Source organism: Haliotis rufescens, unplaced genomic scaffold (assembly GCF_023055435.1).
Source record: "Haliotis rufescens isolate VD_foot unplaced genomic scaffold, xgHalRufe1.0.p SCAF_12, whole genome shotgun sequence".
In the NCBI taxonomy this organism is placed as follows: Eukaryota; Metazoa; Mollusca; class Gastropoda; order Lepetellida; family Haliotidae; genus Haliotis; species Haliotis rufescens.
The window spans coordinates 23,774,007-23,798,268 of NW_025963802.1; the positions used below are offsets into that span (position 1 = coordinate 23,774,007).

Below are 24,262 nucleotides of genomic sequence, written 5' to 3' on the forward strand. Positions count from 1 at the left end.
GGTAACAAAAAATACCATCTTTTAACGCCTTTTGGTATGACGCGGTCAGGGATCGAATCCCGGACCTTCCGCTCTCCGGGCGGACGCTCTACCACTAGACCCCGGAGGCGGATCAAAACGTTAAGAACTGCAATCAGATGTACACACAGCGACAAAACGAAACAAGGTAACAATTCAAACATATTTCGGCCAAATCCAACTATTTTAATTTGTGGAAAAGGTTTCAAGCCGCAGAGGTCTCTACAAGCACAGATGTGGCTACTGATCCCGCTTGGCTAGGCCTAGTGCCCTCGCAAACTTCTTTCGAAATTTATATCTCCAAAGTTGCTAAAACTTATAAAATGCCTCATGGACGTCACAGTTAGACACTTATTTTAAGTATATTAGACTGTTTGATAATGATAACAATCATCTCTGTAGTTTATCCAGATTCCCGATGGTTAATTCTGACTCGATTGCCGAATGACAAGGGCGACACCATGTTTGTTTATAAACACTGAAACACTACTTGACCTTTGATATTTGCATCTCTATCCGCATATGACCCCAACGGATATAGTTTTTATCTGTTGGCTTTATCCTGCCGAGAAATCTACCCATTATATGATAAAACGCTATATGAGGACCAACCATGGTATGACAGGCAGTTATTTTACAAACAGTGACATATTAACCAGATATCACTGTCGAGAATCCTTTTCTGCTACCCCCAGTATGTCAACATGTGTTTCTTCTGAGTATTAAAATAGTTCTCACATACGTCTTTGTGAGTCGTTGAACCACATATCACAATTAAAATCACTTCACCAGTCCAACAAGTTGAAGAATGGGTAACCGGAAGGACGTAACGTGAGGTTGATAGAAACATTTATACATGGAGTGAATTGAAAACTATGCTGCACTAAACACGATATTAACAGTCGTCTTCTCAATGTTTAATCTGTGGTTGATCCATAGTGGCGATACGACACACATGGCAGTGAGATGGTAACCTAATCCACGCGGTTTCCTTAGTGCTTGGAAGTCACCTACGACATCAACAGGGGTTCATTGATAAACCACGAAAGAAAAGTAGTTGTAAGGAATATCCTTCCTTGGGGAAGTGCCCTTCAAAGCGAAAGAGTATTTCCGGTATAAATAAGTGGGTCATGCATTTCTCATAAGCAAAACAACTTTATCGAATTCGTCCACAAATGAAAAGTTTCATTTGTATGAATATGGTAAAAAATGTTATTTACTCCTTACGCTATAGAACAAATGTATTATCGAATCGTCATTGTGGATGCGTGTTGTCAAACTGTTATTGCAATTAACTAAAGTCGACAACTGACAAGGCTGTCAGTTATCATACCACTTGTCCGATCGCTTTGTCTTCAATGCCGTGCTCATCAACATACAGTTTCACAACATGCTTCCTTACAGGTGAATGTGTCAACCTTGATCAGTTCCACCCGAACAAACAAATATTGCCAGTGTAATCTATGGTGGAAACATTTTCCTCGTAAAAACTGTTCCATGGAAATATTTCCAAGAATAAACAAAGATACCGTGTATGCATGGTTTCATTATTTATTAAGTATCTAAGGGAGTCAAGAACATATTTTATATTTACTCTGGGGATTATCCGGATATTTTGATCAGGTACAATTGTGTACAGTAAAATATAGACAATGAGTGTTTATTTTTGTTCTAAATTTTGTTGTATCATAATTTATTAGCAAAGACCAGATATGATATATATATTCTAAAAGATGTTCATTTTTACTCACTATCTGACGTTTATTACATGCAGGAAATTCAAAATAATGGCAGTAAGAGGGAGACACACTCACACAAAGTAATTCCCCTTGAGAAATATAGTTCAAGGGAACAATATTACTTCAGGTAGAGATACTCTGTGGTAAATGCATCAACAGTCTATTCAGTTAGCAACTTATAATTATTTCCCTAAATCAATAAAATCATGTTTGCTTTTATGTTTTATCACTTCCTTGATATTTTTTTATTTTATCATTTAAATTGATCCATATGAATCTAGGTAGATGTGGTAACTGTAATCGATTTGTATTTTGAATTGTCGCTACACAGAGTTACGGGCTGATCTATAGTGTTTTCCTAATACTCATATGACTATGTTCGATACACTAGCAGTGTTACTAATATTGCTACTTTAAAATGTGTTTCTGGCTTGACAGCTGCACTGTTAAGTAACATTACAATATTACAAAGATATCATCAAAAATATTTAGACCGTTCCGTTGTCAAGCCAAACAAACATCAAATCTGAGACAACATCCGTTGATGAATCCTGAATGAAGACCAACTTCTTCATTTCTGTACATGCATAGGTTGAGAATCCTTGAGATACTTCATTCTGGATACATATAATTCAACTGTCAAATCACACTTGAAGCAGGAGTTGTGTCCCTTAGTTATTGCAGGATCTTATGGTCTTAGATTTGAATACCAGATTACTCTAATCATCATCATCATCATCATCATCATCATCATCATCATCCATCTGTAATAACCATTAACAGGGTTAGAAACTAACAGTTTTTGTCCACTAGTCCATATAATGATAACATATAGCAAAACCCATAAAATGGGCCAATTTCTACTATTCCTTAGGATACCTTTACTATTGGCCAGTTTGGTAAGGACTACAGGACTAGTGCCAATTTCTAACGCTGCATTAATGTGCTTGTGGATTTTATCATGATAAAAGTCTATGACCTTTGTCACTTTTTGCTTTCCTCCAAAATTGAGCTAATATGCTTTGATATGACTAACCACAAGCAAAATACTGTATTTCCTCTATTAGACACCAGGCCTCCAATGACGTCGGTTTGTATGCTCTGTCCAAAACATTAGAAGCCAGGTCTCTATTTGATGCCGGGTAATTAATAATGACCGTATTACTAGAACTTTGGATTCTAGTAATACGCTTGCGCAAATCTAATAGACACCAAGGCTAATAGAGGAGATATGGTATGTGTGAGACAAGCTTGCCCTCCAAACCCATGCAATAAAGGCAGGGTAGATGAAAATAGTGTCTGAGACAATTCCTGAGGAATAATTAGAAAAACAATTGCACAAATCTATCGGTGTTTCCCATGGCTTTTGACATTGCCGGTCCCAGTGGACTGGCAACTCTAAAAGTCTCAACTTTGAACAAATATATAAAAGTATGAAAACTGCCTTGTTTTGATTCTTTCAACATCATGTTCAATGTGGTGTGTGTTCATGGCAGACACATTCAATGGTGTCATCTCTGAAGTAACTTAGATGTACACATCATTCACACAAAGTTCAATTATATTTTCTCTGTTTTTCTTAAATATGTCACTTTGGTTCAAGACTAAGTCACTACCAATCTCATTAAAATCAGATCTTAGTTCTCGCTATCGCTAAACGAAGATCTGAAGACATCTCATTTCTTGTCACGTCGGAATGACCTTTCATCCGACCAATCAAAGCGTAGCTTACCAGAAAACGTTAACACAGGGTGTTCCAAACGACAGTTACAGCCCGTACAGCTGATTCCGTCACAATTATCGTCTATCTCTCGCTTCCGTGGGATAAACATTTGAACAGAGGAGGCGTTGAACAGTACGCGGGAACTACTGCCATACAATCTCAATCATATTAGACATTCCGGAATGTTCGTTATTTCAGTTTTCCAAATGTTAATCGAGAACTGTGTCCACTTATTTTTCAAGCGATGTCTAAAATGGAAGTCGCCAGCTTGAAACGAGTGCTGTAAAACTCGTGAAAGCTGCTTTCTAATTGGATGATGTCAACTTCTTGTTCGTCATTTCAGTGGTTGGTCAAAGTTCGCGAAAGGTCGTTCTGACGTGACCCGTAATGAGGTGTCCTCAGATCTTTGCTTAGCGGCAGCGAGAACTAAGATCTGATTTTAATGTGATTGAGTCACTACAAAGAGATTTTTATCCTTGAGACACAGCGAAAGGTTATTTCCTTGAACAACGGGAAACCCTGATGTTTACTGAAACCTACGTTATCAACACACCACAAAACTAAAATAATAGTTATAGCCTTTATTCCCGCAAAACAACGTCACCAGAAAGTCTATAAACTATACATTATATAATCAAAAGAAATAGAAGAAAATGCACCAACAGGAACAACGGCAAACCCAGACAAGCTGACTTTGTTCGAAAAATATAGTTTATTGATTATCACCAATGTTTTGGTTAACAACAATTATGTATAAGGTACTGGTACTATATTTGCCGTTCCACAGGGACTGGCAGCCACATGATTTACTGTCCCAAGCCTAACTTTACCGGTAAAAAAACTTTGTAAATACCGGTAAACGGGAACGCTGTGTATGTACAATATTGAAAGTGTTTATAGAATGCATTCTTACCCATATTATAAATATGCGAGGTAAAGATGCAGAAATAAAATTTGATTTCTAATTGCAGTGACAATAAGTGCTTCCTCTGCTGAACAATTTTCAAGATGGAGAAACAGTATTCAGTTGAGTTCTTTATGAACTTTGTGGAAAACATTCAGAATCTATGTCACAACTTTCTTGAGTTCAATCAGAATGTGGAGGTGAGCGGCTATGTCTGTGTGGACATCGACAACATGAAGAAGGAGAGGTATGTTCTCAGTGAGATAGTCCAAATGGGAGGCAACTCCATCAGCGAGAGCTACTGTACTAAAGTCTTCAAAACCACTCCCACAGGCACTGTGCAGAGGAGTGGATTCCGGGACATCACAAACGCTCGAGTCCCCAGTGCAGCAACAAGTTCGGGGGAAGTGAATGTGCCAGGACATTCGTATTCATCACAAAGGATGAGGACTGGTCATCAGAGGAAAAGTGAAACCTCCCACACATTATCTTTGAACATGGCTGTTTCACCAAGGTCACAAACAAAGACAGCCATTGACCAATCTTATAGTGTCTTTCAAGGTCATAATGCCAGTTCAAACAGTAATAGTAGTTTTGTTAACCCCAGTGTGACAGGAATTCAAGGACGTGAGTCTGGCCCAGGGGATTCCCAAAATCGGACGAAGTCAAGACAGTTGACTCCAAAAGTATGTAGACCAGCAACAGTGCCTGACAGTTCTGTGCTTAAAAGACGGTGTGAACCTTCCCCCCTGTCAGACAGCGCTGATGATGCGGATGTGATAGTTGTGAAGCAAGAGCCCTGTGACGAGGAGCGGGAGGAGCACGGTGATCAGCCTCCTGTCAAGCGCCGGAGCGAGACGTTCCGTCTACCTTCATCACTAACAGGAGGAGGTATGTAGTTATTTCATCAGTCATCGTCATCCTGTTTTTATGTTCTCTTAGTAATATTTGAATGTTGAATGCTATGCAATGCTCAGATTAATGATATGGCTATACACTATCTCTGCAACAGTAAACCCGCTCACATGAAAGTGTTTTCTTATTGCTATACATTTACGTTTTTACAAGCCAGTACTCACCACAAGTAGGTCAGGGGAGCAATCCTTCTAAATCTGTAAATAGGTAATGCTTCTGCAATAATGTTTCCAAAATGGTTGCAGCATTAGAAATTGGCACGAGTCCTGTAGTCCTCTGACTTTAATCCTTTGTAAGGAACACTTTGACTTTAATCCTTTGTAAAGAGCACTTTGACTTTAATCCTTTGTAAGGAACACTTTGACTTTAATCCTTTGTAAGAAACACTTTGACTTTAATCCTTCGCAAGGAACACTTTGACTTTAATCCTTTGTAAGGAACACTGTTGATGACCAATTGGTTTATTCATCCTTACATAAGCCAGAGCTAAATATGTTTATAAAGTTATTTGAGTTGTGGGAAAAGATTTTCCTTTGGGAAATTGATTCTAGTGTCTCCATCTGATACATAGTGCACATTACAAGAGCTATGTTGATGTCTTTAGAGGCTTGGTCATGTTGATCATAAAGCTGTATTTCTCAAGACAACAGGAGTTCCAGGAAACTTCCTGATGCTTGTGATCATTGGTTCATATATTGTGAATCACACTCGGGACATCAATGGCATCATTGTAATTTCACAAAGGTCAGATGATGGTGATCATGTTGATGATTATAATACTTACTTACTTGTATGTAATTGTTTCTCAGAGGGACCTTTACTACTTGTGTTTGAAGATGTCTGCATGATAAGATACAAATATGTTTGTGGAGCCACAGCAAGCCAGGCATCAATAGTGGTAATCTAATCATGGTTGCTAATAATAACACTGAGTATGTGTGATCTGCCAATCAGAATGATCATTCTTCAGGCTATGTCGCTGAAATTAATAAATAGATTTATAACATAAAGCCAGATATTCAGTGAACACCAGATAAGGTAATTACAGGACTACTTTGTGTACTTCAGTTCAAATTTGACATGCTCCTCTCGGTGTTACTGGCACCAGGTAGTGTAGGTTGCTGCTGTATATGGATATGGATGTAGGTGCTCCTGGCCACAATGCTCAAGATACATCTGTTGAAGAGGATGTCTTGCTTTCATCTGCAGGCTCAGGCTGGGCTCCTGACGACGACGATGATGCCTTAGACTCCATGTTCTACACTGAAACCTCTTCCGACCTGGCAGACTCGGGAACAGAAGTGCATCAATTTGCAACAACTGTGGATGTGTCTTCAGAGCATGGAGCCAAGCCTAGCATAGCCAGTGTTGTCAGTAATATGCGCCCAGCTCCACTTGTTACAAAGACTGCTGGTGGTAAGAAGATGACTTGTCAGCTGTGTGGCAACTCGGCCTGGTCCGACATGGGCTTCATGATGCATATGAACAACCACCCATCGTGTAAAGAGTGTGGGGTCTACATGGCCACCCACATGGATCTGCGGGGCCACATTGAGATGGAGCATGGCCGGATGAACATGCACATGTGCAGATTCTGTGACAAGGTGTTCTTGACGAAGAGCGGAGTGACAGAACATCAGCGCCTCAAGCACGAGAAGACTGCCCCAAAGTTTGTGTGTATGATTTGCGGCCATGTTTGTGTCCGGAAACGCCATCTTGAAGATCATGTAGAGAATGTTCACAACAGAAGAAACAAATTGACTCCATAGTGCTTGAATATGTTGTGTGTGTGTCAACAAGGAATGGGCTTAGATAATATTATTATATCTTCATATTAGAATGATCAGGTCTGATTGGTTCATGTGATCTTGATAAAATACTATGTATCCCACCTGGGAGGGAAATAAATTTCTGATTGTGAAAATAAATCCCTTATAGTTATACCTCACCATGAAGAAAACAGACTGCACGTGGATTTCTGAGCAGGAGATAAATCACTTATACCCCCTTCATAGCAAAAGGCCGCACACTTTTTCCGAGTCAATGACGTGTCATGACATAGCACAAATTAACCTCAGCTCAATCGAACAGCTGTTTTCTATCAATTTTGAATTATGTTTTAATACTCTTGCAATGGCAAATTATAACATGTCAGGAAGATAAATTTGTTGTAGCAGTATCACTAGGAGTACATGTGGTTTTATGCGTCCCTTGTTAGGTTTTATACCACGAGTCGGATGAAACCTAACACGTGAAACATCATGTACTCCTCGTGATACTGCTACAACTTATATTAATTTGAACCAACAATTCCTGTTGGTTGTCCATCCAGAATATTTTTCAATTTGAATAACTTCACATCAGTAAGAATATCTGTATGGTATAAGCAGGATAAAAGGTAGAATATAACTAAGTGGAAATTAGGGCTGAATTGTAATCAGAAAATACAAAATGTTCTACCTCTGAATTACGCGTCCTATGTCATCTTCCCAAGGCAAGGGATTATAAAAGTGCAGTTTCCACCCTTGCCAAACTAGGCTGGAATTTCGTGGTTCGATTGTTGTGCCACCAGTGACTATTACGAGTTATGTCCCTTCTATGTCTGTCCTATTGGCCAACCAGATTCAACCTTTCACGTCACTTGCATTTGCTTCAAACAAAATGGTATTGCTCTATTACATGATCTGATCAAGTTAATCGAAAGAAGTTTCCCATTCCCTGCCAGACAGACACCTGGTGCCAATCAGTCAAGTCTTTGCAGGATGGAAAAGACATTTTCTTTTCAACAAAGAGGTGTAATAGGAAATCCCTATCGTGTGATGTGTGCCAGTTTTGTATGCAATCTTATACTCGCACCTATGCATTTGGCCAAAATCTGCACGCTGTCGCCATGTTGTTTACCTCATGTGGATATCGTTACATCATTTTATATTGGACTATGCAAAGACTCGTCATGCCAGCTAACATATAACTCAGACGTTCCAGCCTAGTTTGGACTTTCCTAGTCAGTTAACTCCCTTGCCTTGGGAAGATGGTCGTATATTGCTGTCTCACTACAAAACAACTCACCTCATTGTATTGAGCAATTTTATGTCACTTGTGGTGGAGTACTGTGGGGTGAACTGTTTGCTTCAAAACATGTCAATACAACAAGATTTCTGAATGTATTTTGGTGGGGAAAGTTTGAGTATGTTTTCAAGAGCAAACAAACATGAGTTAAAATAATACGTGATATTGCATATTAAGTACTGGTAAGATAAAAACATGTGTGACACTAAGCTTCTTTATTTGAATTAATATTGTTATATTCAATGATTGACACTTCTCTGGGACCCCCATATTTTAACATGGAGCTCCAAAGGTTGTGGGTCCCCTGGACCCCCAAACAGATAATCCAGGTAAATGCCTGACAGTGTACTTATCCTAATGTATGTAGAGTAGAGGTACACCACAGGAAATATTGAAGGGACGTGTGAATACATTTGCTTTCAACTTTCCATTCTGTGTTGGCCCTGACCAACAAGATGCACAATGTCTTTGTTATCTTCTATCACTGTTTGTGAAAGGCATTACAAAAATGGTTTTGCATTTCATACTAAGGTGTCAAAACATTGCATTAAAACTGCTCCCAGTTATGAAATAGTCTTTAGTTGATTCTAGTGCTATGGAGGAGTATTATTTGAAGCCAGATGTAGCAGTGTTTGTGAAAAAGCCTGCACTACCAAAATACTTGTAGTATGTGTAGAATGTGTATGTGAACTCTTGATACTGCCCATACAAGTGATAATAAACATGGACTTAGTAAATGAAATGGTGTTTTCTTATCCTTTACAATGATGGAAGGTTTTACATACGTTAATACATAGTCAACACGCATTACTATTTACATAATTATCATGATCAATTCAACACACGTTACTATTTACATAATTAACATGATCAATTCGTCACACGTTACTATTTACATAATTAACATGATCAATTCGTCACACGTTACTGTTTACATAATTAACATGATCAATTTGTCACGTTACTATTTACATAATTAACGTGATCAATTCATCACACGTTACTATTTACATAATTAATATGATCAATTCGTCACACGTTACTATTTACATGATTAACATGATCAATTTATCACATGTTACTATTTACATAATTAACATGATCAATTTATCACACGTTACTACATATATTTACATAATTAACATGATCAATTCGTCACATGTTACTACTTGTATTTAAATAATTAACGTGATCAATTTGTCACACGTTACTATTTACATAATTAACATGATCAATTTGTCACACGTAACTACATGTATTTAAATGATTAACATGATCAATTCGTCACACGTTACTATTTACATAATTAACATGATCAATTAGTCACACACTGCTACATGTATTAAATAATTAACATGATCAATTCAACACACGTTACTATTAACATAATTAACATGATCAATTCATCACACGTTACTACATATATTTACATAATTAACATGATCAATTCGTCACACGTTACTATTTTCATAATGAACATGATCAGTTTGTCACACATATTAATGTAATTAGTAATTTATTATCCCCCGCCCAACGAAGTTGGCGGGGAATATAGAAACGGTCTCCGTCCGTCTGTCCGTCCGTCCATCACGTTTCGTTTCCGGAGCATAACTCAAACCGTTAAATATTTTTTCGTGAAACTTTGCATGTCTGTCAGGTACATGCTGAACTGGTGCCTTTTGCTATTTAGAAATTTTAGAAATTTTTATTTTTTACGTTTCCATGGCAACAAATAAATGAATTCTTCTTTTAAATGCCAAAAAATTGTGTGTGTGGCACTCGTGACAGCCTACTTCCTCGCAGTGAGTGCCGGTAACATGACTTGTAATGTTTTTTCTTTCTCCCACCCTCATGAATTCAGCAGTAAATGTAGTAACTGGTTTTGTCAGTTTGTACTTACATCATGTTTTTTGTGGAGAAGGTTTCATTTTTTTTCTTGAACTTCATAGTTTTTGCAGCTTTTTATTTTGTTTCTTCAGGATATTTTGCATTTACATCAAGTAGATGCTCCCCTGCTGCCTTTTACACCTTACAAAATTTTGAATATTTTCAAATGTATGTGTTTGTGTGATCAAATTTCACTATTGTTGACATAATATACACTTCATTTGCTGGGCTGGAGACTTGGCCAAGTTAGTGGCAAACTCTTCTTTTTTTTACAATTTTCATGACAACAAGTTCCACCTCGGTTAAAAAAGGTTAGGGTTTGTTTAGATTTAATTATGTCATAAATTCTGCAACAGGGGCGGGGGATAAAGCCACGTTAGTGGCAAACTCTTGTTTTAGTTGATAATTTATTGGATAAGCAAAATAACAGAACTCAAGTAAAGTTTCCACTAATATACAATTCCAAGACTAGTGCTATGACTTGTACATATTATGATAATTATTTGATAAAAGATAATTTCAAATGCTTTTGGCGACCTACAATATCGGCTACAATATTGACCATGTTGACTTGACTTCTTGATTTCACCACTGGCTACCTGGAAATAAATACTTGTAGCCATATGGCTACTTGGGAAAAACTTAAACTTTGAGGCCTGATTACTATTTACTTTACTTTGTTACTAAATCACAAAGGTGGCCGCTCTCCTACACAGCACAGACAGGTAGAAACATTGCCAGTCTTCTCTCACCAGGATGGTGTAAGTTGACCTCATATCCTGTGTGTCATGCAGTCCTTCCATCAGAACTAGATCCAGGGTAGAATTGGTCTTCAGCACCCCATGCTTGCCGTAAAAGGCAACTATGCTTGTAGTAAGAGGCGACAAATAGGATCGGGTGGTCAGGCTTGCTGACTTGGTCGATGCATGTCATCGATCCCAATTGCGGATTGTTGCTCATGATACTAATCACTGGACTGTCTGGTTCAGACTCGATTATTTACAGACCACTGTCATATACCTGGAATGTTGCTGAGTGCGGCATTAAACAACAAACCTTCCAACCATCAAAACTAGTTTAATTTTATTCCGAAAATCTTAAAGGCACATCAATATCATGTCCCTCCAGCTCGTCAGTATCCTATCCACGCATCCTCTCATCGTATCCACACATCAATATCATGTCCCCCCAGCTCATCAGTATCATATCCATGCATCCTCTCATCGTATCCACACATCAATATCATGTCCCCCCAGCTCATCAGTATCATATCCACGCATCCTCTCATCGTATCCACACATCAATATCATGTCCCCCCAGCTCATCAGTATCATATCCACGCATCCTCTCATCGTATCCGCACATCAATATCATACCGTCACATCTGAAGGATCCTTGTGTTATCCAGTTAGCAGCTCTAAGTTTGGATGTGTGTACAAATCAGTCACTATTCAGACACGATACTTCAGGGGCTCGTCACTTGTGAACTGCGCTTGTGCACATTGGCAGCCCAAGTAACTTTGATTTAAATCTTTGAAACACTTCTTTGTTTATGCTTTCTCAATTAAAACCTTTCTGATGATATATTAGTAAAGGGACACACCTCTGTAACTATGACTTGGTAATCAGTCAATCAGAGGGTCCCACTTAAAATGGTAGCATATTGCAAGTTGGAGTAGGACTATATGTCATTCTACGCCATCATTTACATGCCGGTAGACACAATGTCTACACACAAGACACTAATTTCAGTGTCAACATCTCAACCGGAAACGGCATGGAACAGTTGAGCATAGTCCGTCGTTAGTTTAATGCTAAATAATCAAACCAAGGTGAGCTTCTGAACCTGTGGCTATTGTTGCACAGCCGTCAGTAAAGCTAATGTTCAAATAATTGTTCAGTTTCAGTCCACCCTGCATTTGTTCCTAGTCCCGCCATACGTAATGCAACCCTAAGAACAGTGTTCCTTCGCCATTGCACCCTTCAATATAGCATAGCGTTAACTCAGTTATAGCGTGCGCAGACTTATGTCTCCCAAAACTTACTTACATTATTAATAAGCTCACGTTTTACTGTGACATCATGTTTTTCCCCATCTCAAAAAACATTATCAGCTGATCACCATGAGCAGGTAACACCGGTAAATCCGATCTGAAGTATGCAATTAAATCCCATTAGTATACTATCTGGTTATGAAAATGTGTTCATTGTATATCTGGACTTATGTTTGTAATATATTTTATTGATCTTATTCATAATTTCATTCAATATTGTTTACATTAATTTAGGGGAAATCGTGTGTAAATTGATCAGTCAGATTACTGCTACTGACGTCTTGAAACAAACTTTAGTTGCCAGAGAATGCATACATATTTTATAAATGCCATACTTTGACGTGTTTAAAGTCATATTTGTGGCAATTTTACTATTATATGTCAACATAACATTTTCGAAATTGAAATACAAATAGTGCAGGAAGTTCCCGGTGACAGGACAAATTGTTCCATAGGTAAAAATATCCTGCAATAGCAAACACCTGTACCAAAGTGCTGCGCTTATGGTTCTTATAATATTAAATATATATAGTAAAAGCTCCAACTTAAGTAACACAATATTGGAATATGTTAATCCTGCAGAAACAATAATTTCAGATACAATTTCTTCCAACCACTGCATCAAATATTTTTGAAGTTGTATCATTGGTACTTTTTAATTGAATCATCAGTAGATTGGTAGAAAATGCGTTTACAGCTGATTGCTTTTTCCATCTTATTTTACGAGAAAATACACATGGTAATCCTAAATCTCTGCATATAAAACAATGCTTGTGAGTGCAGGAAATTCAATTTTTATGGTAAATCATTGTGTCTAGTGATGTTTTATATCAAATTTCATATTTTTATTGACCAAGTTTGTTGTACTTGTTTATTCATCTGAATTCGCTGAAGGGTTACGATGTGGGGTTTTTAAAGCACGTAACACTTCATAAATATTTAAACAACTACTACTACTATTCTAATCTTTTTTCAAACACTGAAATGCTCATCATAGATCCTGTTAGGTAGGCAGAGCATGTAGCCCATGACTCCATCCCCCGGTAACACTCAACAGCAGGAGACACTGTCAGTACCCAGAGGACATCACTATCCCCCAACAATGTTCACATTTTAATTATCAGACCATGAAGTACATCAATAATTTTCTCGTGTTTGAACTTTGAAGTTTTCTGCTGTTTTGAAATTTGAAGTGTTTTGAAGGAAACAACTTCAGAAGTCTTGTTCATTATAAAAGAATTTTGATTGTTCGAAAATCATGAAAGGTCCAATCCTGACATGCTTGAAGTCTTGAAACTTAATAAATGCTGGAGTACTGGAGTACTGTTATCTGTTTTTTTTTATTGTTGCATATTGAGATACGTATCAGATCATGACCAGACTAATGAGATACATATCATATCGTGACCTTCCTGTATCGTTGCAGCCCTACCAGTCATCCAACATCCTCATCCAGCCCCTAGCTCAAGCAACACCAGAGGTGAGGATAAGAGTTATTTCTCTTCATCCAGCAAGGAAACAAGCAATTCAACACATCATAAAGATAAGAAACCAGATTTGTCCGTGGAAGAGATTCAGAACTTGGAGGACTATGAAGTAGAGCTTGTTCCGTCAGATGCGGAAGAGGAGAGCCTGGACCTGACTTTCCAAGTGGCACATCCAGGAGGAGCTGTACAGTAAGTTGGGGAACATGGGGTTGTCACCTGTCCCTGAAACCAAGAATGGCTACTCACTTCACAACTAGCCCTGAGATGACACTAGAAGTAACATTCAGTTGCTAAACTTAGAATGATGTGGGTCTGAAAACTTTTCACAGGGAGCTTCAAATCTGATCAGGAATGGAAGTAACTCTTTCATTCAGCCATTTTAAGAGAAGTGAAGGCTTTTATTTGTCCAAAGAAATTATGCTGATGCTTTGTGAATTAGAATGAAAGAAATCACCCCTGACTCCCTAGTTTGAGACAGAACATGTGATTTTTTGTGATGTGAGGGATATTTGCAAGCTGAATTGACAAACAAATATTAAAAATTGTGTCAAGTTTCAGTTCTTGGTCAGTTTACAAGAAAACACACATGGTCATCTTAATCTCTGCCTATGAGAGTAGGAAATTCAATTTTAATGGTAAATCATTGTGTCTAGTGATGTTTTATATAAAATTTCATATTTTTATTGACCAAGTTTGTTATACCTATTTGTTCAATGCTTCAGAGGAGGATAGCTCTGATTGGTTCTTGTGTTTTTTGCCAGATTCCAATTGATTGTGTAGAACAAGTCAGTTCATGTTTAGTGATCAAAGGTTACCTGTAGTGTTATTCCAGAGGTTCAAGTAAAGCGAGTCATTCAATGAATACACCTTGTTTTTGAGGATGAAAGAAACTTTTTACACTTTGTATTGGTTTTAATTTGCATATTTATTGTATCTTGATACCAAGTTTATTGGATTGGTTCATAACACCATCCATTACATGATAATCAGTATTCCACTTTCACATGGTTCAGGTGTATGTGTCTGCAAAATAAGTCATTACCACCAGCTGAGTTGTGTACAGTCTTAATTTAATGAGAACTTTGATTGTGTTTCAGATCCAGTGTTATTGGAGCACAAGATCCAGGTAATTTTCCTTCTACTCACATTAAACACGCACACACAATTATCTCTGATAAAAACCTCCACCCGACACCTGAACAGGGCATGCTGCATGATAACCGAGCCTGTCATATTGATGGGTACCAGGCAGGTGTTGAAGCCTGGCAGTGTTCTCAAACCCAGCCTGGTGGAATAGTCTACAGTTGTGAACAGTGCTTCCAGACATTCACCAGCATCTGCGATCTAAAGACTCATGCGCTAAAACTTCATCACAATACATATGTTTGTGATTGGTGTGGAAAGCAGCTGAAATCTTCCCATGGCTATAAACTTCACTGTAACTCTCATGCTGGTGATTATAGATACATATGTCCTATTTGTGACAAACGTTTTCAACAGTCTTCTCATTTAGAAGGGCACATCAACACACACAATTCTGTCCGTCCTTTCAAATGTCCAACATGTTTTAAAGGCTTTTCATACAGATTTAGCATGACCAAGCATGCAAAAACATGTCGGAATGGAATTAGTGAGAGTGGTTTAGACTGAAAATAAAGTTCTGTATGTTGGTTATTTGTCAGTGAAAAAAACAAAAATGGATGCCAATGTGGATGTCACCCATGTGTTTAAAATTTGTGTTGTGCATTTATTTGTAGAAAACAATATGCTTGTTGGAAAAGCTTCTCAGCAACTTGTTGCAAGGTTGAAATTTAATGGTGTTACAAATTATATAATGTCATGGGAAAATGGCAATGGCAGTTGCACAAGTTTTGTAAGCTGGAAGTATCAGACGTGATGTTGTTGAAGTGATGCAGGGCCACCAACTGTTACCAAGCAACTGTTGGGACCAGGAACGTAAGCAATGTTAAACCAAGCTCACTCACTAACTCACTGACACAGATGCATTCTGTGTAGGAGTGGAGTAACTCCTCCAGACATCTGGCCAGTATGGATTGAGTAGGAAAGAGTGAGGATCAGTTGGACACAATGGGTACAAGCTGTTGGTAGTGCTTGAAAGGGTGACATTTGAAGACTTACATACATTGCATCTGTCCGAGGCAAGGTAGTTAACTGACTGTAAAAGTCCAGTTTCCACCCTTGCTGAACTAGGCTGGAATTTCTGGACTTGATCGTAGCGCCACCAGTGGCTAGTACAAATTACGTCCCTTCTATGCCTCTCCTATTGACCAATCAGTTTCAACCTCTCATGTCACTTGCATTTGCTTCAAAGAAAATGGTGGCACCCAGTCAAGACGATCCGATAGATGAGCAAGATATATGTTGTAATAAAACGAGTCTTACCATGCTTACCTTGCAAAGTGCATCTAAAACATGAGCACATTAATTGAATACATGAAAAGATTTGGAAAATATTTGCTGACACATCCTTTACAAATCCTGCAGTTGACCAAAAATCTGCTTGTTGAAATCCATGTTGTTTACGAACCCGAATGTCGAATTCGATACGCTATTTGATTAGTCTCGTAAGTCCAGTCAAAATATAACTCCATAATTCCAGCCTAGTACAGCAGGGGTGGAAACTGGACTTTTACAGTTGGTTCACTCCTTTGCCTTAGGTAACATGAAGACATTGTGAATTGGCTCAGGTCGTTGTTGTCTGACCACATGGAGAAAACCCTGATGAATTGATTACCTCTACGTTTTATCCACTGTTTTCATGTCGTGGTGTACTGAGGTGTTCTTGTAGTTACTGTGCAGCTTCCAGTTTACAGGGAAAGTGACAGCACATGCTCCCAAGTAGTGATAACATGTAGTTCACTGATTGATGATTTATTGTATTCAGTGATATAGAAGATAAACATACTGTGTTCTCAATGTAGTGCTAGGTTACCTGTAGATTTAACCATGTTAAATTGAATTTAAAACATACAGCGAAAAATGTATTGTTGTGTATACTTGAATACTGTAGTAGCCTCAACAGCCTGCGAGCTATTATTGGACATAACATTAGTTCAAAATGCCTAGCAACAGTGATTGAGAGAGAAGTACTTTTCTATTGATAATGGCTTCTGTGAGCATCAAATCTGTCAGAGGAGGTTGTTGTGATTTGACATTTTGATTGACTAGTCAGAACTGAGGATTTTCCAAATTTAAGGTAGAATAATTGTTTTCCTGTACTTATCCAATGATCTATTGTCCCTATCCATAATCAATTACATTGTATATAGAAAATGTTTGTAATGGGACATTTTATGTTAACTATTCATACATTCATTGAATCTACACACAATATGACATGAACACATTATTATTTAATACATGTACCATATTTGCCACATGAAGCACCCTGCCCCAATAAGCACTAAATGATCAACTTTTGGACCAATCCCTATAAGCACCAAGTACTAATCCAGAAAGTTTTACATGAAACAGCTCTTAGGAATGTACCATATTTTGCTGAATACCCTGACCAAATTGTATGCACATTATAGTTGTCGTAAATTTCAAATTTCCCCTTGTATTATTCTTTTTGCATATATCGTGGAAATGTTAAAGGTCAAAGTCACACACACTTTCTCAAAAAGTATTAATGCATGTATCATTTGCTTTTACTTGGATTTACCTTCTCTAAAACTAAGGTCAAGGTCAGTGTTCAATTCACAGATTGACATATGTTTATTTTAAAAGAAATGGCTGTCATGTTTGTTGTGTTGTTACAAGTTTATAAGCTTTACAGAAATAATGATTTAATGATTGTTTAAAATTATTCTAATGGAAAAATATATCTGTGCTTCATATTATGTTCAATCAAAATAAGTTTTTTCTGAAAAACATAATTCGACTTTCAAAGACATCTCCTCGACCTTAAGGGAGTGACCTTAAGGTTCATGTTTATGCACAGCGCAAAACTTGGATGTTTGGGTTTCTGTTGGGAACATGATACTCACACAAATGATTTTCGATTGTGAACCTCACTCAATAATTGTTTATCTATCAGGTGCTCATATAAACACTTTTGTTTAACTGTAAATAATGCTTATGCAATGCCACAGTTTGCTGAAATCAAAATTTCCGTGCCATGGCTATGCTGCAAACAGGAATGGTGCAAAACAAAGTTGTTCATCGAAACACAGTATCATCTCTTTGGCGGCGTTATCTACAGCAGGGCAACACTCATGACTTGCCATGGGCCAGTCGTCCACTTGTGACATAACGTCAACAAGACAACCATATTCGGTTGGTGCATCTATGGAATTGATACCTAACTGCCACATTAACAGCTTGGACAATTCCTGGTTTCAGACCAATTAGTGTGAGAACCATATGCACCCGGTGGAGGGAACACTACATCCGGACCCGATGTCCAGCGATACGCCCAATTTGCTTCCACACCACAATCAGGCATGCCCAGCTTGGTGTAGACAGCATCTGAGGTTTAGAAGACAAGACTGACACAGCATACTGTTCACAGATGAGACCAGGTTTCATATGGGCAGTTCTGATTGTCGTGCATAGGTCTACAGGCGTCCAGGAGAACGTTTTAGCGACACTTCCATTACTCAACTTTGTCTGTTTGGGAGTGGAAGTGAAATCGTATTGGGTGGAATGACAACTCATTGGAGAACCCAATTTATTATTGTTAATGGCAATTTAAATGGCATACGCTACCGGGAGGACATCCTTTGAGATCACGTTCTACCCCTTGAGCAAATGCAGGGATGGAAGTCAAGTTGCAGCAGGATAATTCCCACCCACATGTTTCACGTGTTGTAACAGACATTTTGAGGCAGCATAACATTGCTGTACTGCCATGGCTGGCTGTTTATCCAGACCTCTGCCCCACAGAACATGTCTGGGATGCAATGGAACGCCACCTACGACAGGACCACAACCGGCCGGTAACGCTAGCTCTGTTGGGCCAAGCTTTGGCTGACATTAGGAACAACATCATCCAGGCTGTTTTCAATCACCTGGTGTCTTAATGTGCCGCTGCTGCCTTGTCTGTCACACACGATATTGACAATGTTAATCGAGTTGTCACACCACCCTTTTTTTAGGGCATGTCACTCTGTCTTCTGTTACCTGGCATGGGCTTTGTCAATGAATTTGTTATGCTAAAACCTTGATCAGACGAATATTATGTTGTTATTTCCAATAACATCACATTTACACTACTTTCTATGAAGCACAGTTACTTTTTATACATGACAAAGGAACTGTTTGATATTCATTGTCCAAGCTGTCAAGTATCTCATTATAACTACTTACATTATCAGTTGGCTAACAGAATTAAAACAAATCACAATAAAGGCCCATTGTATTTTTAGAAATATATTTTATTTTTCAGAAATATGTTTATGACATGGGTTTTATCTTGCTCAAAATGTAGAAGTGAAATAAATGCTTGAAATCAGCTTTTGGTTTGTTGTCTGTGAACACTCAATGAGCAAGTAGTCTGTGTTGACACTAACAACACGTTGAAGTTCCATGCTGTGTAACGTTGGTTTGGAGAATTTGTAATTTTGGTCTGGAATGTCAGTAAGGAATAGTAATATATCAAAGATAAACAAGTGGTATCACATCATTTTCCAACATTCTTTTACTGTTTGCTGAATCTACAAACAGCACATAACATTCAGTGAGGAATTGAGACAGAAACCTGTTACTTGAAAGGGTTGGATCCAGGATTTAATAAAAAGTGGGGAGTCTAAAATTGTAACTTAAGGGGGCTTCATCCAAAAGCGTACCCAAGAAATTACAAAGCACTATATGTAAATCATTATTACATGTAGTTATACTTCGACAAACAAATCAACATGTAAGAACTTACCACGATAGGCTATGCAAATGTCATCAGATGAAAAATGTCCCCCTCCCCTACCTGTTATGTGAAAATTATTATATTTTTTTTAAAATGCTGATTATTTTGTTTTGTTTTGTCATCCACGACAAATTGGCTGCTTTAAGAAAAAAAGAAATATGTTTATACACAAAATTGCCTTTATTTGTTTATTTAACAAGGATGGAAAGTTAATAATACTGGGTACTTGTTTTTTTCAAAATATGTTTTGGTGCAATATGCTGTCAGCTTTTCAATACTTATTGGCAGGAAAAAAGTGGGCAAATTCAGTATTTTAGTTTTTTACAAAATTTCAGTTGGAGGATCTGTAAAGCAAGTTAAAAAAGAAATGTGGACTTAGTGTGTCATGTATTTTTTATTTAGGAGATGTCCTATTTGATGAATTATCATGTCTGTTTTTTTCATGACAAATTTAGATGCAAACTGGTTGGTTTTAGTTGGGGCTAGTGACTGATTTGTGGAGGCTAATGATTGGTTGAGATTTTAAGCTGATTATGAGAGTATTGTTGAATAAATGCTTTTCGACTCATTCAACAAAGAGATCATAGCTCTACGACTATCACAAGTCCATAGAGGTTATCACGCGAGTGTGTCTGGGGATGCTACATATCCTGCATTCGGAATAAACATTGTATTTAGCGAGCCTTGGCGAGCTAAATACATAGTGTTTATTCCTAATACAGGATATTTACCATCCCTAAACACACAAGCGTGATAACCTCTTTATCATATCATGTCATACTTCAATTCTGTGCTTAAAAATCACTTCCCCTCACTCACAAACATTACCTAAACATTGCAAGATTTCCTGGAATGCGCGCATTAATATTTATTACGTCACAGGGTAAGTGATGTGTCAGTCGGACAGTGACAGTAGCCAAATATAGTTCCAACTGAAATCTGTTTCTTATACAGTGGTGAAGCAACATATACGCAAAACAACGATTTTTTTACTTTCCTTTCGCGGCAATCCATCGGTCTGTCCGCTAGAGTAACTGCCCTTTGTCAAAGGGAAGCTATTCTAACCCTAGTCTATGAGATGTCACGGCCACGTTCAGACGTTGTTGACAGTCGGCCTGTTCTGTCATAACGTTAAGAAGTTCAGTCAGATGTACACGCAGCGCCAAAATGAAACAAGGTAACAATTCATACATATTTCGCCTAAATCCAACTATTTTTATTTGTGGAAAAGGTTTCAAGCTGCAGAGGTCTACAAGCACAGATATGGCTACTGATCCCGCTAGGCCTAGTGCCCTCGCAAAATTGTTTCGAAATGTATTTCTCCAAAGTTGCCAAAACTTATAAAATGCCTTAGTTACGTCGCAGTTCTACACTGATTTTCAGTATATAAGACTGGTTTTTTTTAATAATTGTAGCAATTATTCCTGTAGTTTATCCAGATTCACGATGTTTAATTCTGACTCGATCGCCGAATGACAAGGGCGACGCCATGTTTGTTAATAAACAGTGAAAGTAGTCCCTACTTGACCTTTGATATTTGCATCTCTATCCGCATATGACCCCAACGGATATTGTTTTTATCTGTTGACTTTATCCTGCCGTGAAACCTACCCATGATATGATAAATGGTGTTACCTGGATGAAGAAGGCTATTGATGTCTTGTAAGTCAAGTCATCTCAGTTCCAAACAAGTTGCAAGTCATGCTCCCAACATCACTGGATGGTGCAGCTCTCCTGTTGGGAACAACACAGGGCAGCATGGTGTACCTGGGGGGAGGTCTCATGGCTAGGCAATGTGAGGTCTCAACATGGACAACCAGCAGCATGGTGTACCTTTGGGGAAGGTCTCATGGCTAGGCAATGTGAGGTCTCAACATGGTGGACAACCAGCAGCATGGTGTACCTGGGGGGAGGTCTCATGGCTAGGCAATGTGAGGTCTCAACATGGTGGACAACCAGCAGCATGGTGTACCTGGGGGAAGGTCTCATGGCTAGGCAATGTGAGGTCTCAACATGGTGGACAACCAGCAGCATGGTGTACCTGGGGGAAGGTCTCATGGCTAGGCAATGTGAGGTCTCAACATGGACAACCAGCAGCATGGTGTACCTGGGGGAAGGTCTCATGGCTAGGCAATGTGAGGTCTCAACATGGTGGACAACCAGCAGCATGGTGTACCTGGGGGAAGGTCTCATGGCTAGGCAATGTGAGGTCTCAACATGGTGGACAACCAGCAGCATGGTGTACCTGGGGGAAGATCTCATGGCTAGGCAATGTGAGGTCTCAACATGGACAACCAGCAGCATGGTGTACCTGGGGGAAGGTCTCATGGCTAGGCAATGTGAGGTCTCAACATGGACAACCAGCAGCATGGTGTACCTGGGGGAAGGTCTCATGGCTAGGCAATGTGAGGTCTCAACATGGTGGACAACCAGCAGCATGGTGTACCTGGGGGAAGGTCTCATGGCTAGGCAATGTGAGGTCTCAACATGGACAACCAGCAGCATGGTGTACCTGGGGGAAGGTCTCATGGCTAGGCAATGTGAGGTCTCAACATGGTGGACAACCAGCAGCATGGTGTACCTGGGGGAAGGTCTCATGGCTAGGCAATGTGAGGTCTCAACATGGACAACCAGCAGCATGGTGTACCTGGGGGAAGGTCTCATGGCTAGGCAATGTGAGGTCTCAACATGGACAACCAGCAGCATGGTGTACCTGGGGGAAGGTCTCATGGCTAGGCAATGTGAGGTCTCAACATGGTGGACAACCAGCAGCATGGTGTACCTGGGGGAAGGTCTCATGGCTAGGCAATGTGAGGTCTCAACATGGACAACCAGCAGCATGGTGTACCTGGGGGAAGGTCTCATGGCTAGGCAATGTGAGGTCTCAACATGGACAACCAGCAGCTAGTGTACCTGGGGGAAGGTCTCATGGCTAGGCAATGTGAGGTCTCAACATGGACAACCAGCAGCATGGTGTACCTGGGGGAAGGTCTCATGGCTAGGCAATGTGAGGTCTCAACATGCTTAGCACCATTGGCATCAAGGAATTATACTATCTCCTTAGTTGTTTTAGATACAAATGGTTTCGGAATGTTTGAAATAATGTTCATGAATGTGGTAATCAGCTGTGTAAATAAAGGTGAAAATCATTACTGGATTGGTTGCTGTCTTTGATAGGAATTTAGAAGCTGGAAGAACATGAATAACAACTTCCTTTTTTCTTTGTATCGACTGTTTGGAGCTACTTCTTGCCCCAGCATCAGGATAATGCTGAGTAAGCTTAAAGTCTTAATTTATATATTCGTGATCATATGTTTACACAAGGTTGGATCAATATACAAATATGCAATACAACTGATTAACAGATGGAATAGGCATGTGAAGTATTACTGGGCATAGGCAGCTGACTATTGTGCACACTGGTTTACCTGGTTTCACTGGTGAGGATCAGCAGTCTCCAGGTGTCGCCCAGGTTTGAAAATGTGTAACTTCTGGAGGATGGAAGCAGTTTGATGCCAATTACAACCAGCTTTCATCACAACTCAGCTTTGAAAAGTTTTTCATGTCAAGTACTGGGGTTTTGTCCCAAGATATTATGTTACACAAAACAGCTATTAACTTCGCAGAACTTAATAACATCGCATCTGTTACCATAACACAATAATATAAGATCTGTTACGGCATCACAATAACGTCATCAATGGATCTAAAAGATCCTCAATTATCCATATACTGAACAACAAAAGTTCCTGTGAGATTGAATAAGAGTTAATGCAAAGTTATGTTTTTTACCAAATCTGAAACAATTTCGGTTTGCAACAGATGAAAGACTCCTGTAAGTGTTCAAATGGTTTAATTTGCCATTCTGACTTCAGAAAATTTCTTTTTTCATAAAAAAACATGAACATGCCAAAATGTCAATTTACAAATCATTAGCGTGTGTGTCCACCTCTGGTTGCGATGCAAGCAACACATCTTCGTCTCATGGAATGGACCAGGCATCGCACAAAGTCCTGTGGGATACCTGTCCATATCTGCTGGAGCATGTTTCGAAGTTCCTGGAGTGTCTGTGGAACAAGTGGTTGATGTCGAGGGCGCCGATCCATCTCATCCCACATGTGCTCGATTGGTGAGAGATCAGGGGAGTGATCTGGCCAGGGGATGACATTCACGTTGTTTTGTTGAAGAGAATCCTGAACAAGTTGAGCAATATAAGGCCAGGCGTTGTCATGTTAAAAGGTAATGCCTGGGCCATGACGGTACTGCAAAACAGGTAGAACAACAGGGCCGATGATCTCGTCTATCAAACGGGTCCTCTGTCTTGCTGTAATCCCACTCCATACCATTACGCTGCCTCCCCAGAACCGATCTTCCATGACACAATGATTGATGTAACGTTCACCTTGACGTCAGTACACTCGAATCCGTCCATCGCTGTGGCTGAGGTGAAAACGATACTCGTCAGTGAATAGAACTTGTCTCCACTGCATGGCCGTCCAGAAGCTGTCTGCACCACTGTAGACGTGCTTGGCAGTGATTTCCTGTCAAAATGGGACGTCTGGCGGGTCTTCTGGTGACAATC

General features: G+C 39.1%; 1 protein-coding gene across 6 annotated transcripts in view; it reads left to right on the forward strand.

Annotated features, from left to right (window-relative positions):
- The first annotated feature begins 1,119 nt into the window (after positions 1–1,119).
- Positions 1,120–24,262, forward strand: part of LOC124111699 (zinc finger protein 37-like) — a 31,106-nt gene continuing 7,963 nt past the window's right edge. For 4 of the 6 annotated variants that reach the window (XR_006857527.2, XM_046471470.2, XM_046471472.2 and 1 more), the window contains exons 1-4: positions 1,120–1,220; positions 4,452–5,275; positions 13,736–13,985; positions 14,894–14,922. Coding sequence is in view for 5 of the 6 variants with exons in the window: in XM_046471470.2 (XP_046327426.2) it covers positions 4,489–5,275; positions 13,736–13,985; positions 14,894–14,922 (1,066 nt within the window). In the remaining variant the exon portion in view is untranslated. Of the gene's footprint in view, positions 1,221–4,451; positions 5,276–6,508; positions 9,092–13,735; positions 13,986–14,893; positions 15,691–24,262 lie in introns of those variants that run through there. The other 2 variants (XM_046471469.2, XM_046471473.2) reach the window with 2 other exon arrangements.